This window comes from Stegastes partitus, unplaced genomic scaffold, assembly GCF_000690725.1.
Source record: "Stegastes partitus isolate 25-593 unplaced genomic scaffold, Stegastes_partitus-1.0.2 Scaffold1431, whole genome shotgun sequence".
Classification (NCBI taxonomy): Eukaryota; Metazoa; Chordata; class Actinopteri; family Pomacentridae; genus Stegastes; species Stegastes partitus.
The window spans coordinates 82954-97585 of NW_007579162.1; the positions used below are offsets into that span (position 1 = coordinate 82954).

The 14632-nt window shown below is 40.9% G+C and overlaps 1 protein-coding gene across 4 annotated transcripts in view; it reads left to right on the plus strand.

The window, feature by feature from the left end:
- The window catches only part of l3mbtl1b (L3MBTL histone methyl-lysine binding protein 1b), a 20227-nt gene extending 7503 nt beyond the window's left edge, over nt 1–12724 (plus strand). For 2 of the 4 annotated variants that reach the window (XM_008299535.1, XM_008299538.1), the window contains exons 6-22: nt 535–586; nt 1856–1950; nt 2042–2146; nt 2229–2364; nt 2463–2554; nt 3087–3238; nt 4173–4276; nt 4584–4669; nt 4761–4871; nt 4949–5063; nt 6096–6195; nt 6724–6918; nt 7018–7119; nt 7205–7269; nt 8747–8919; nt 9136–9198; nt 11353–12724. In XM_008299535.1, coding sequence (XP_008297757.1) covers nt 535–586; nt 1856–1950; nt 2042–2146; nt 2229–2364; nt 2463–2554; nt 3087–3238; nt 4173–4276; nt 4584–4669; nt 4761–4871; nt 4949–5063; nt 6096–6195; nt 6724–6918; nt 7018–7119; nt 7205–7269; nt 8747–8919; nt 9136–9198; nt 11353–11481 — 1875 coding nt within the window. In that variant the 3' untranslated portion in view covers nt 11482–12724. The remainder of the gene's footprint in view (nt 1–534; nt 587–1855; nt 1951–2041; nt 2147–2228; nt 2365–2462; nt 2555–3086; nt 3239–4172; nt 4277–4583; nt 4670–4760; nt 4872–4948; nt 5064–6095; nt 6196–6723; nt 6919–7017; nt 7120–7204; nt 7270–8746; nt 8920–9135; nt 9199–11352) is intronic. The other 2 variants (XM_008299536.1, XM_008299539.1) reach the window with 1 other exon arrangement.
- Nucleotides 12725–14632: the final 1908 nt, after the last annotated feature.

A 14632-nucleotide genomic window follows, 5' to 3' on the forward strand; every position in this document is an offset into this window, starting at 1 on the left:
AATTCTCTGATTCCAGCTCCATGAATGCGAATATTTTCTGGTTTCTTTCCTTCTTTATGACATTTAACTGAATATCTTTGGGTTGTTGTGGACAAAACAAGACATTTATCATCTTAGGGTTTGGTAAACTACATAAATAGACATTACTAGTGTAAGTTTAACGAATTGGAATTGAAATCACAGTAATGTAATTGGTCACAGTTCCAATAAAAGAAGTATATTGAAGAAAGACAAAATTCTGAGATTTTAGCTTCTTAAATGTGTGTTTTATTTGTTTTGTTTTTTTACTCCTCTCTGACTGTAAACCTTGAGTTGTTGAGAAAACATTAGGGGAACACTGATTGACCTTTTTCACCATTTTACGACGTTTTCTAGACAAAACAACTAATCTGTTAATCGAGAGAATAGCAGACAGATAATTGTTTGTTGCAGTCCTGGTGTGAAGGACAGTCTTGCAGTAATTATTAAAGTTTTTTTTCTGTATTTCTAAATATTCCTTTCAACTTGCTTTTGTTTTGTTTTTTGTTTTTTTAGGAAAAGGCCAAGACGACCAAAGGAAGGAGAGGAGCCAAAATTGCCAAACTGGGTATGTTGGACTGCTGCTGCTGTAAACTGAGGGAGGGAGAAATGTTTAGCTCATCTCTAAATATTATTACAATCCTCGTTGCAGCGGTGTTACTTGAATTCAAGGCCTTAAAAAGATCTTGAATGCATCTAAAAATGTTTAGATTCCATCTTGTGTGGAAAGCCTGTTTAACATTTAACAGCTGAGTTAGACTCTCAAAAAGTAAAATTACAGATATCAGCAACGTCACTCCGACCAGTCAAACCACAGTTAGAGATCTCTGTAGTTGAGTTTAGTCAGAATAACAGCTGCAGACACCTCAAACATCATTAGAACTAGTCTGAGTTGTTGTTGTGACGATGCCGCTCATGCCAGACTTTCCGTTGGATGTTGGTCCAACAAAGCATTTGAACGGTGTTAGCAGAAGTAACGGCGCCTGCCTCGGTGGATGAGACGGTTAGAAAACACTGTGAAACAGACAGAGCTCATCAGCGAGGAGTTTGTGGAGAACAAGAGCTTCGTTCATCTGAAATTTACAAAAAAAATTGGCTTTAAGCTGCTCAGACGTGGTGATAAAACGGATGTCTGAGTCTAAACTCTAATTCAGGATGTCTGTGATTACATTTGGCTTGGTCAGAGGTCCAGTTGGATATATCTACAACATTAATATGACCAGTTTAACATAAGAATCTAAAAAGGACAATGTAGATATGCTGAATTGAGAGAAATGAAAACTAGAAATATGACTTGTCAGAAATAAACTGTCGATATCTGAAGCCGGAATCACAACTAGTCGGAATTTGGCTGAATTGTAGACATGATTTGTCCTGGAAGAAAGACGATGTTGGTATCTAAAATACACTTTTTGACGAGGAAACACTGAATTATGGATATCTAAGTAGCTATTAAATGTTAAAACCGCTTGCCATAGTTAGATTTGCGTGTTAGAAATGGTGCAGTTTGTTGTTTCGTTGCTCTTCTGGTGAGAAATTGAGACAGTTTTGAAGACTGTCCTCTATAATATATGTTTAGAAGGTGAAAATCTGTAAGGTTTTCTATTTATTAGGTTATGAAACTGAAGTGTGAGCAAGAGTTTTCATTGATTTGTGGATTCAGTCAATATTATATTCTTACTTTCAGATGTCTGTGATGTATAAAATCATACACGAAAACTTGTTATCTGAGTCTGTAAACTTCAATATCATGATTTAGGAGGATTGTTATGAAATGATAATGACATTATTAGAGGCTACCTCATAACATGTGAATATTGATTTTCCCCCTCCTTAGTGGCTGCTCCACCCAATAAGAAACGAGCTTGGAGCTGGCCCGCCTACCTGGAGGAGGACAGGGCCATCGCTGCTCCGGTGAAACTATTCAAAGAGGTACAAACTCCCCTTCATATCGGTCACTTTACACTATTACCCGACAGTTTTCTTCACCTAAACTGTGCTGTGATGTTCATGTTTCTTGCAGCATCAGTCATTTCCTCAAAGCAGGAACAGTTTCAAGGTGGGAATGAAGCTGGAGGGTCTCGACCCATCTCACCCGTCTCTGTTCTGTGTGCTCACGGTTGCAGAGGTACGTTGTTTTTTTTTTAAGCTCCGATTTGTCCTTGTTTATAATAAAAGAATTTCACTCACGCCGTTGCTTTGCCTCGCAGATCCAAGGCTACAGGGTGAGGCTGCACTTTGACGGCTACCCAGAATGCTACGACTTCTGGGCCAACGCCGACTCGTGGGACCTGAAACCGGCCGGCTGGTGCGAGAAGAACGGACACAAGTTATTGTTGCCTAAAGGTAGTCGTGCAAACAACACTGGGTTTGACATAAACTTAAAATTTTACTTTTTAATAAAGATCTGCACAGCTGTCCTGACGAGGTTTGTCTTGTTTTAGGTTGTAAGGACGGCGAGTTCAACTGGAGCATGTATGTGAAGAACTGCAGAGGTCAGCTGGCTCCGAAACACCTGTTCAAAAGCCTCAATACGGTGAGTGATAAGTTTACTGCTGTATATTTGTCAGATGGTTCTGGGGCTGATTTTTCTGACATATATTGTGATTTATGATATAATTCCTAAAGCTTAAGTTCAGTATTTATTGTCTAATACATTTAAAACATGATGTCTTGATACCACGTGAGATATCAAGAAAATATGACCTGCTCTGTAATGCAAAGGTGAGAACGTAAAGCAATAAACATTTCTTAAATGGCATATAAGCTACAACAATAACACAAAAGCTGTGACTGCGGTAAGGTGAGAAGAAAATGTTTGACTAAGAAAATTCTGCAATCAAGTTAAAAATAATAAAAACTAAATAAATGAACCTTGGTGTAGACATGCTGCATAGTTTATATCCTAAGATGCAGCCTTTGTGATTTTCTAACTGCACTCTTTTGAATCATGCTTTTAATTTAAAAGCAATTAATTCTTCAGCTCTAGATGGGTTTTTTTAATTATTATTATTTATTTATATGCACTGCTGACAAATGTGTACTGGTTTTTTTGTCTTTCATTTCAGTCCGTGACTCCATCTGGATTCAGAGCCGGGATGAAACTGGAGGCGGTCGACAGGAAGAACCCGTTGTTGATCTGTGTGGCAACAATCGCTGCCGTTGTTGACAACCGCCTGCTCATTCATTTTGACAACTGGGACGACACATATGATTATTGGTGAGAGCTTGAGTTAAAAGAAGGTATTTAACTGTGTCCTGCCCCTTCAAGGCTGCTGGAGCTTCAACTCTCTGAACCTCACAACCTGCTGGCAAGTTAGAAAAGCATGTTTTCTTTCAAAAACGCGCAAAATACACGAATAATCAAAGCAAAGAACTGTTAAGTACAGTTTCTAAATGTATTGTGTGTAACATGCTAGGAAGAAAAAAACCTGAAATCATCATATTTCATCGAAAAACATAATATCAGTAGTAACAGATCGCTAGATGCGCTAGAGTCTGTAAAAACAGAAAAAACTACGTTCCTCAACACAACTGAGAAGCCATGATTACCTCAGTAGTTATCAACAGTTGCATGACAAAGATTCAGAGACTTTTCGGCAGAGTGTTGGAAAAAAATGTAAGTAGTAGAATATTTATAGCATGTTGAGCCACCATTTTTTTCAGTATTTACAAGAAATTCATCTCCTGTTTTTACTTTTATTTTTTAACGATTTTTGGCATTATGACTTTGTTATTCTGCACAAAAGGCCCTTCTGAGGGCTCTCTCCTATAGCCATGGTGTTGCTGTTTCTGTAGAGGTACAAGACTTGATATTGAAATGAAAAATTAGACCACAGCGAGGAATAATGTGATGGGAGCAGAAGAGTGCTCAGAAACTGCTTAGACTTCAGAATGTTACTATAGTGTGGAAACGGTATCTGAACTGTACAGTGCTGAACACATTTATGAGACCACTTGTCTAATTTGTTAAGCACTGAATATATATATTTCGACCATCCAGCTTCATGAAGTGCTTTAATTTGAAAATACAGGACAGCCAAAACATAAAGACAGAGTTTCGGAAAGTCTAAACATCTATTTTTTTAATTGCTATTCGTTGGTAAATCCTGAACTGATATCACTGTTTGCCCGTTTACCTGTTTTGTGTTCAGGTGTGACGCCAGCAGTCCGTACATCCATCCTGTGGGTTACTGTGAAGAGGCTGAGCTAACTCTGACCACCCCAGCTGGTAAGACACAGACCAAGACACACGGGGGTCAGTATACATTACTTCAATATACTGTAGGGCCCAACTAATCTAGGATCTAATAGAGAGAAATGCTGCTAAATATGTAGAGTTGCTAGTAAAGCTAATAAAGTTGTTGTTATATCGTGCCATAGATGTTGTTGATCTAGAGAATAAGAAAGATTATCTTTAAGTAAATGTACTTAAACTAATTACATTAGTGCATGCTGTGGATGCCCAGATTTTCATTAGACAAGACTTTAAAAGAGTCTGTGTTGATGTGTGACGCGTCTGCAGCAACCCAAGCTTCTAACGCGTCCTCATTTCCTCTCCTCAGAATATAAAGAACCCAAGAGCTTCTCATGGGAGAAGTACCTGGAAGAGACGGGGACACAAGCTGCTCCTGCTCGAGCTTTCAAACCGGTACGACTCCGTATAAACACGTATAACACCGTATGTGCTGCTGCAGTAAATACAGTTATGTGATGTTTTGTTGTTCCACGTGTCGTCGCAGCGACCTCCACATGGCTTCCAGATCGGGATGAAAGTGGAAGCCGTGGATAAGAGGAACCCGATGCTGATTCGCGTTGCCAGTATAATGGACACAGAAGACCACCGACTGAAGGTGCAACATTTCCCCTCATCAAGATGCTTCTCACTTGATCTGGGCTCGGCTTTACTTTTCTGTTTCTTCTTTTGCAGATCCACTTTGACGGCTGGAGTTCAGAGTACGACTACTGGGTGGAGACCGACTGCCCAGATCTGCACCCTGTAGGCTGGTGTCAGAAAACTGGACACCCACTGCAGTACCCCAACGGTGAGATGCAACTTGTTGACTTTCTTAAACTGCAGATGTTGTCGCCACTGTCTTTAAACTTAGAGATGGGGTGTTGCAAGGACTTCATCATGAATTTAACCCTCTGAATCCCAAACCTGCTGATGGGTTTGAAAGACTGGTTGTCGTTAAATAAAATGGCAAAGTTACACCGTTTATCAGAGCAAGAAACTGTCAAAAAACACACAAAAATTGTTCTAGTTTCAACCCTTTAGTGGTTCTTGAACGAGACATGTATGATGTTGTTTATTTTGTCAAAAATAATTGTATTCTCGTGGCATCAATTCAAAATTCTGCACCCTTCAGCGCAACTCAGACGCCACAGCTGCAAAAAAACGACAAAAATTCTAAGATCATTCAGCTGAACTGCAGGCTGTGTTTAAACAGAGCAGATAGAAAGCAAGCGTGGAAACAAATTAGAGCGACTGCAAAGGAAATAAAACCCATTTGATCAATGAAATAAAAGCAGCACGGCCTCAAAAATGGTGAACAGAGGAGCAAGTTGTTGGAGGATACATACAGCATGGTGAAACATTTCTGTAGAGCAGCATGAAACATGCAGAGGTTGTAAATGTAAATGTAAATGTAGCTCACAAACATCTACAGAACCATAAACAAAGTCAAAAATCTCCCTGGTGCAATGTAGGTTTAATTGTTAATACGCACATCTTATTGTTATCTCTGTATTATTTCTAACACCTGTCAGTATTTGGAAAAAATGTACATGTTGATTCGAGTTTTTTTCCATTTTTGCAAATAGATAATCAAAAATATTCCCCATTTTCCTTCTTTATGTTTCGTGGTAATATAACTGCATTTTACTATACAGAAAACCATTTCGAGTTCTCTCTACTTCTAGCTGTAGTTGTGCCGTTTCCATGGAGGCGTAGGACTGAAAAATGTGACAGGATCAAAACACCCAGAAACTGCTTTGGGGTTCAGAGGGTTAAAACAGTCTCACAGTTATTTTCTTAAATTTCTCAACACTCCCTCGTGGGCGTCATTTTTTTTCAGGCTCCAGTGATTTATTGACTGCCCCCGGACAAGGATGTCCTACCCCAGGATGCAACGGGGTCGGACACATCAGGGGACCTCGCTATGGGACCCACTACACGTGAGTAGCACAGCTCAGTTTTGTGCTTTTGGGCATCTTTTGTTCTTGCTTGGTCACGTATTACTTCTCTGTTGTGGCTTCTATACAGTGTTTTCCATCATCCCCTCCATATTTACGTATCCTGTCCATTCTTAAATGCTTCATAAAATGTCAATTTTCTGCATTTTTTGCCTGAATTTCCATTTGTGGCGTTTCCGATCTCTCCCGATGTGGCACTGCGTATTTTTGGATCATTCAAATTTAATGCTCTCCTGCTTTATCGAGGCTTATTAACTGTGCACACAATAAACAAAGGAGGAGAAGAGTGTTAGTGTCATTTACACTTGTGTGGGCTGCCAGCAGTCTAAATGTGTTGCTTGTGTGTGTGTGTGGGAGTGTGAGTCAAGGGGATATTAGCTGCCTTTTTTTTTTAATTTTTGCAATGTGTTGTAACCTGTTTAATTGCAGAGAAAAAAAAAGGTGAATTTTTATTCATTCACGGTTTTAAGTGGCTGTTTATAAAGTTTTTTATGTTTTTTTTGTGCACAGTCAGGTGAGCTGTCCCTACTCGGAGATGAATCTGAACAAGGAGGGTTTGCTGCCGGACCGACTGAGCGGAGAGCGACCCCTGACCCTCAGCGGACCTCACCCTCGCGGCCGACGCCCCGACACTCAAACGAACACTACGACGCCGAGCGCCTCGACGCCAGAGCAGCCCGAAGGAGCCGAGGACTCCCAGAACAGGTCTGCTGCTGCTGAAACATACTCTAAAAGCTCTCATATCTGAGATCCTGCATGCAGTTCTGTTCAGTGCACCTGAGCGACGATTATCTGTGTTGCTAGGAAACCAGCGACAGTGGAGGCTGAGCGCTCAGGACGCAACAGCCAGCTGGAGCCACTGGGTGGAGCCAGCGAGCAAAGCCACAACGGAACAAGGCCCAAACGGTACCTGTCACTTAGGAATCCCTGAAGTTGAGCGCTGAGGATGAGAAGCTTCTAACTCGCCTGTTGTTGTTGTTGTTTTCTTCAGGACGGCTCCGGTTCCCAAATACCTGAAAATGCACTACGTCAAAGAGGAGATTGGTGATGGGAAAGGTGAGGAAAGTGGGAAAGGGTGAAATGAGAGGCTGGAAAAACCTGAGATGATATTTTGTTTTTCTGCAATATACATAAAAAAATACAGGAATTTTCACTGGATGAATTGAATCACTCTATTTGGAGAGAATTAATCATTGGAGGAGAGTGCATCTGCATAGAAAATTAAAAAAAAAAAAACTGAAAAAAGCCATTTGGAATCTGTCCCATTTTGTGCAACACTGATAAAAACATCATTTAAATAACATTCAGATTTGGCTGTGCACTCATCATACAGACATTTGTGCTGCTGATTTTAATTGTCCAACTAATTGGAACTGTTAAGTTATTATCAAGTTTTATTAGGATTTGAAGTGGCCTATTGGTGACTTTCTGAGAATGTTTTCATATAGACTTTATGCAATGGCTCTTTATAGACTTTTTGTACTTTTTGCAAGTTTTATAGACTTAGTTCCTTTAAATTTTCATTGTATTGCTGTCTTGCATTATAATGATGATAAAGCTTCCATTTCTGATTCTAGTTGTTAACTGCTGCAGGACACTGCAGACACAGAACCTGTTTTTGGTCATCCTTCCTTTCTGTAGCCCACAGACTTCCTAGAGCTGCACAATTATGGCCAAAATGACAATGACGATGATTTTGATCAATATTGAGATCACAGTTATTGATCACATTGATGGCACTTTCACATTTCAGTACATGCCGCTTTCTCTTCACTGTTGTGTTCCTTCCCTGCTAATGTACAAACCTGCATCAAAAAAAGGCCTTAAAACAATCTTCACCTGAGTTCAGAGCATCCTCGAGGCTAAATATAAATAAAATTGCCCCCACTTGCTGAGCATCAGCCTATGATTTGGCACTATAATTTACAGATGTTCCCTTAATGCTCCACACGCAGGCTGCAGTAGAAGCCAGGTGGGCGGCTGTGCACAGAAAAGCTTTTAGTCTCCTTCAGGTACCGCAGTGCAGCAGCTCAGACCAAAAATGAGTTTGAAAAGCATGAAACGAGGCATTCTAATGTCAGAAACCAGGTGATTTTATCTACATGTGCACAGAATTTAAATGCAAACGTCTCAGTCGACCATCGTGATTAATATCAGATTAACTGTGCGGCCCTACAACTGAACCAAACCTTGCTTCTCAGTGTTTCTCTCCTCACTCATTTTGTTGTTACACGTGAAGCCTCTGCATGTAAACAAACTCCCAAAAAGCCCAAGAACCCTTAAACTAAAGTAAACGCTGTTCTATCAGATGTCTCTTGTAGATCAGTTGTGAAAACTGTGAACCGTTTTGCATCAAACAGCCGAAAAGAAGTTAACTTGCCCTAATTCACACGGCACATCCTGCAGTGTGACTCGTGCACACCACAGTGCTGATGCTGAAACGAATTAATTGCGCGGCCTCTGTGAAATGAAGCGTGTACATCACACCTGCTTTCCACTGACTGCTGCGCTCCCTCCTCTCGCCTCTCCACAGCCTCTCCAGATGCCATCTCCCTCCAGCAGGCCCTCCACGAGTCCGTGTTCTCCCCCGGCCTCTCCGCCTCTCCTCCCCACCGGGTGGCCCTCTGCTGGGACAAACACTGCCAGCTGCTGCCCGAGGTCCTGGGGCTGACTGCCAAGAGAGTGGCCACTTGGAGCGCCGAGGAGGTCAGACATGCTCGCACACATGAAAAGCAGAGCTCATTCACCAAACATGAAGGCGGCTGGCTGTTCAGGGAAAGTGCATGAATATTCAGGGGAGCTTTTCTGGTTGTCGGTGGCTTCTTTCTGCCCGTTAGGTTCAGTGAAGGCACGCATTGATCAGTAATGCGGATTAATTAGTGTGTATCTGATTGCTGTGTGTTATTTCTGTTTGTTTATCAGGTGGCCAGTTTTGTCAAAGGACTCCCAGGATGTAAAGAACACGCTGCTACGTTCAAAACAGAGGTACGCAATTCACTGCTAAACACAGGACGCCATCGAACTAAGGCCTCCACTAATACCTGCTTTGCTTATTGATAAAGATCTCATTGCAATGCTCGATCAATGTTATGGAAAAGTGTAGAATATGTTTTGGATGTGAGCCAACTGCTTTTTTTTTTTTTCTTCGTCAGCACTTCTGTCTTCTATTTAAGTGACCAATCAATCAACTAATGGTTTTAAGTGCTACTTAACTAACGTGGTTATTAATTGAGAGGACAATAAAACGTGCTGGGTCAATGAAATCAATGCCGTAGGGTCAAAGAAAGCATGGTGATACCTTTGTGTAAAAAATAATCATAATTCCTAAAGGAGGCTCAGCAACTAAACCATATTTGGGTCAGATCATCTTCAGATCTAAAGGAACACGTGATAAAAGTATGAAAACGATGGCGAACTGCCCACATGGTCAAATCAGGGCATGAAAATTGTATTCAAAAATGTATTCTTAAACTCCCAGAGTACTAATGTTCATGGTTGCTGCATAGACATGGTCTAAAACTGCATAAATGACAGGAAAACAATTCTGACTGCTTTATCTATCATACTCATCAAATGAGGGACTGCAACAGAGGCTTTCTTTTCTTAACAACATAATTTTCGTCCATTTTTAGAGCCTTGTAGGAAGACAGTACCCCAGATCTGATTACATTTTTGGATTCTACAGGAGAAGTTAGCCCAAGAGGAACAGTTTCAAAGCTCCATGTGCAGTTCTGTATGAGTTATTCATTCAAGGGCTGTAATCCATCCATTATCTATACACCGCTCAATCCTCACTAGGGTCGTGGGCGGCTGGAGCCTATCTCAGCTGACTTAGGGCGAAGGCAGGGGACACCCTGGACAGGTCTCAAGGGCTGTAATTTCAAAAACGATTACAGATTTGGGATTTCTTCATAAGTTTGGTGTAGGAGGAATCCGAGAGGGTGAAGTTCTCAGAAATTTGGTTGATTTCATTCGGAATGACCCAATATGGTTTAAAGACAATATACGGAGGAGCAACTTGTTGGAAGATACATCCAGCATGGTGAAACATCTTTGTAGAGATGATGTGCAGAGTTTGTAGAGGTTGTAAATGATCATTTACAGCATGCAGAGCCACCGTTCTTTTCAGTACTGGGGGCATTTGACAATATGTTGTAGATGATTATTTCAGTTTTTTGGTAAAACAAAAACAAAATGCAGCTTTCTAGTCATGGTTGTACTGTTTCCATAGAGGTGCAGAGCTTAATATTGCAATGAAAAATGAGTTCACAGTGAATGAAAATGTGACGGGAACAACAAAACACCCAGAAACTGCTTGGTGTTAAAATGTTCTCGCAGTTATTTGCTTAAATTTATTAACACTCCTTTGTGGGTCTTAAAATGGGGATTTTTAATCAGAATCACTTAATTCTACATGTTTCATTCACAAATTTGCTAAAAAAAAAATTACCAATTGCACCAGATTTTGTAAAAGTCTAAAAGTGCTTTGCTCTTGTGCACAACTGGGAAGCCATAGTTTACAAAGCTGTGGCCAACAGTCAGAAAAAAAAATGAAAAAAATCAGAGTTTTCAGGTTGATCTGCTGCCTGTGTAGGAAACAACAAGAGAGGCTGAGATAATCAAACTGGATCAATAAAATGAATGCAGCATGGTTTAGAAACAGTGAACAGAGGAGCAGATACATACAGCATGGTGAAACATCTTTCTATAGCTGATGAGCAGAGTAGTGTGAAAACGCTGAGCTCATATGTGTAAATTGTTAAATGTGAGAATGTAAGTATGTAGAGTCACCATTTTTTCCCCCCAGTATTAGTAACAACTGTGATCACTTTCGGAAAAAATTTGCAGGTCAGTCCAAGAACTGTAATTTTAATTTGGGGTTATTTTTCACTGCAATATCTGTTGAAACACAACAATCATGAAGAAGGAGAGAGAGCTCAGACGTGTCTTCTGTGCAGCATGACACAGTTAGAATATCAAACTACATGAAAAAAAAATACGATGCAGTAAAGAAAACCACCCAGAAACTGCTTGAAATTCAGAGTTAAAAGACTGTAAATATGAATCAAGTGTTTCAGTTAAAATGCGCTTTACTTCACAGTTTCTCAGGTTACATACGTGTCTTTGTTTTCCCCTCAGCAAATCGACGGCGAGGCCTTCCTGCTACTCACCCAAGCAGACATAGTCAAGATCCTGTCAATCAAGCTAGGACCCGCCCTGAAGATCTACAACTCCATCCTCATGTTGAAGAACGCCGACGAAGAGTGACGCCGCCGCGAGGAACCGCTGCCTCCTCGCCGGCTGGTCGACTCGGGCGGCTAAAGACATTCAATAAAATCAGCAAGAACAAGTTTAATTTGGTGCAGCTACACGAGAGAAACAAGCGGAAGCCATCATCTCAGAAACGTCCATCTCTCCTCCCTCCTCCCTCCACGACGGACGACCTGAAGGAGAGTTTTCACGGGGATTCCATATCGTGTTTGTTTACTGAATCATTAAAAAAAGAAAGAAAAAAGAAAAAAAAACTACAGGCACCTTGGAGGCTTCTTAACATATTGTACAGTGTATGGATTGGATTCAGTTTTATCCGAACTGTCCTGAAATGGTGCTTGAGCTCTGAGCGGACGGAACAAGATGTGTTTGTGTTGCTATTTACTCGGGAACAGACTTTTTTTCTTTTAAGAAAAAAAAAAAAAAAGCAAAAAAAAAAAAAAGCTGCAAAATACAATCGTAAGAAGTTTTTAAAATGTGAAACCCAGTGGAGCAGAAGCACGATGTAGTTCAGCTGTTCTCCTGCAGATGGAGAAAGTGGGCTGCTCCACTTGCCCAAAGGGCCAAGAGTTGATTTGAGATTGGCAAAAGCTGAGCTCGAATGTGGGGGGGGACGGTTAAAACTCTGTGTGTTTGTGTGCAAATGGGACTCAAGTGTGTTTGAGGAACGAGGATGTAATTTGCTTCCATCCCGTGTGTGTTGGAGGATCGTTTTGTGACAAGGGCTAATTGTTAAATCAAGGAAACGTTGCAGTCTTTTAAGGTGGAACGAGAACCAGCTCTGCTTTCTTGGGGACGACGACCCACGATTGTGAATGTTAAACAACAGCTTTCAGTTGTTCTGTTGATTCTGATCATCCTGTTCTTGGTTCTAATAACCTCTGTCACAGTGTAAATAGTATCTGAGTTTACTCCTGCTTGGTTATGCAAAGGCTTGACATCTGTCTGCAGGGAAGGACGTCGTTGCAGTGAAATGATTTAACAAAAAAAAAAAAAACAGAGCCTCAATTCATAGATTTTGAGAAAGAAGAAGAAAAAAAACCCATTGTCAGTGTCTTTGTAAATCTGCGTGTACTTTGGCAAGTTGGAATGTGTACATCAGCGACTGTTTATATGCAAACAGCTTTTATTTATGTATTGTAATTTAAGGGGTAATGGTACGCTGGTCTGGCTCCTCCGAGGTAGCTGTGGCTGTTTGGTGGAATGTGTGAATGGGTGGAAATAAATGAGATGCACACTGCCTGCTGTCCTCGATCGACCTCATTTCACCACATGCACACAGATAATCCACAGTTTGGGTCTTTATCTATACACAGATACACGTTTCTCATCAGGTTTGGCGAAACAGTCGAGGGCATCTTAGCTTTACTGGAGCTTTTAACCAAATCACAAAACAAGTGAGTTTCCTTTTGCGCTTTTATAAACAGTTACTCAGCATTTTAATGAAAAGTACTGCAGTTTTTATTCGACGACACTTCTCTGGCTTCTTCCAGACCTCTCACCTGTACCAGTTTGGTGGACTGAGCCAATAAGCAACAACAGTTTGAGTATTTTTCTTGCCGTGCAGCCACTGGCTTCCATTCAGTTCTGCTAATTTAGAAAATTAGGCTCCAGACACATGTTGAATTCATGACTTTAGCTAATTTGCCACAGACGTTTTTTTTTTTTAAAAGGCTGCAACATCTAATCACCTATAGGCACATAGCTATGTAATCTTATTTCCTTAAATTAAGAGCTCTAAAAATTAACAAGGGGCTTTCGGCCTTGAAATTTCTGCAAAAGATTCTTTAAGTGCTGCATTTGGGTCGCAGCTCCCCCTCAAACCCAGAACCGACCGGCTGTGTTTCGCCCACACGTGGCCCACATGGAAACTCACCCACAAACCAGTGGGCTGTGTGGGCCACATCCGGCCCGTGAGCAGCAGGCTGGAGCTCACACAGCAACCGCCACCCTGATGCACGAGGCCCGCAGCTCAAACTAAACACTGGCTGGTGGTAAATGAGACGCATCTGTCGGCTCCAAATCTACATTATGTGACACACAAACTGAACCGTGTGTGATATAGATGAGCAATGAAAAGAACCAACACAGATGTGACGACTTCAGTAAGCTCCACCTTAACTACAGTTAAGCCCCAAATTATTCTGATAGTCCATTTTTACATTAAACCACGATGCAGTTTGATTGTTGACCAACCGGGCAAACGGGGAGTGTTACATTAAGTTATGTTTAATACAGTTCTGCTTTTGTTTCTGCAGTTTAAAGGCGACAACACTGTCAGAAACACAAAGCAGAAACACATTCTGACCAAATACTCGACTCTGTGACCACAAGAAGTCAAAGGTACAAACAGAAGCAGCAGCCTGTGGTGACTGTAGGACAGGTGAGGTAGAGATGGAGATGCAAGAGAAGAAACTTGTTATTCCAAACTTCACAGAGCAAGATGACAAAGCAAAGCGTCACATTCTATCAGCAGACAGACGTGCAGCACTGAGCTTTACAAAATGTGACTCCATGTGACAAGCTGAGGGACACACAATTAAAACATCACTGAATACGACAAATAATTATCCTGACAGTCTATTATACATATGACACACACACAAAACCTATATTCATTGTGTGGGTTTTGTTTTTTTTTTCCCATTCTCTTGTTCTTTTTATCATCTCATTCATTTTTTTATTCAACTGAATTAACTGTATTTTTACATTTTTGAAGAAACTTCTCATTCATGCTTTTATTTCTTGCAGACTTGACTGAGATGCTCTGTTCACTGGCTTCCTGATAACGTTTTTAGAAACTCTTGATTTTATTCTTCGGATGGTTCTCCTGCTGGAATATTCCTCTTCCTCCATCTAATAAGACAGTATTCTGGTTTATCCTCAGACATTCATCTATAAATGTCATCAACACCTTTTACACTCATGCAGCCCCATATCATGATACTGCCACCTCCGTGCTTCACTGTCAGGACGATGCATCCACTGTGGTGGTCCTGGTCAGGTTCACACCAAACATGCTGGACTCCATCTGAGCCAAACACATTTATCTTCATCTGACCAAAGAATGTTTTCCAACAATCATCAGGCGTCTTTTCATGTTACTTAGCAAAGTTTCATTTTGCAATTTTGAGCTGAGAGAGGCTAG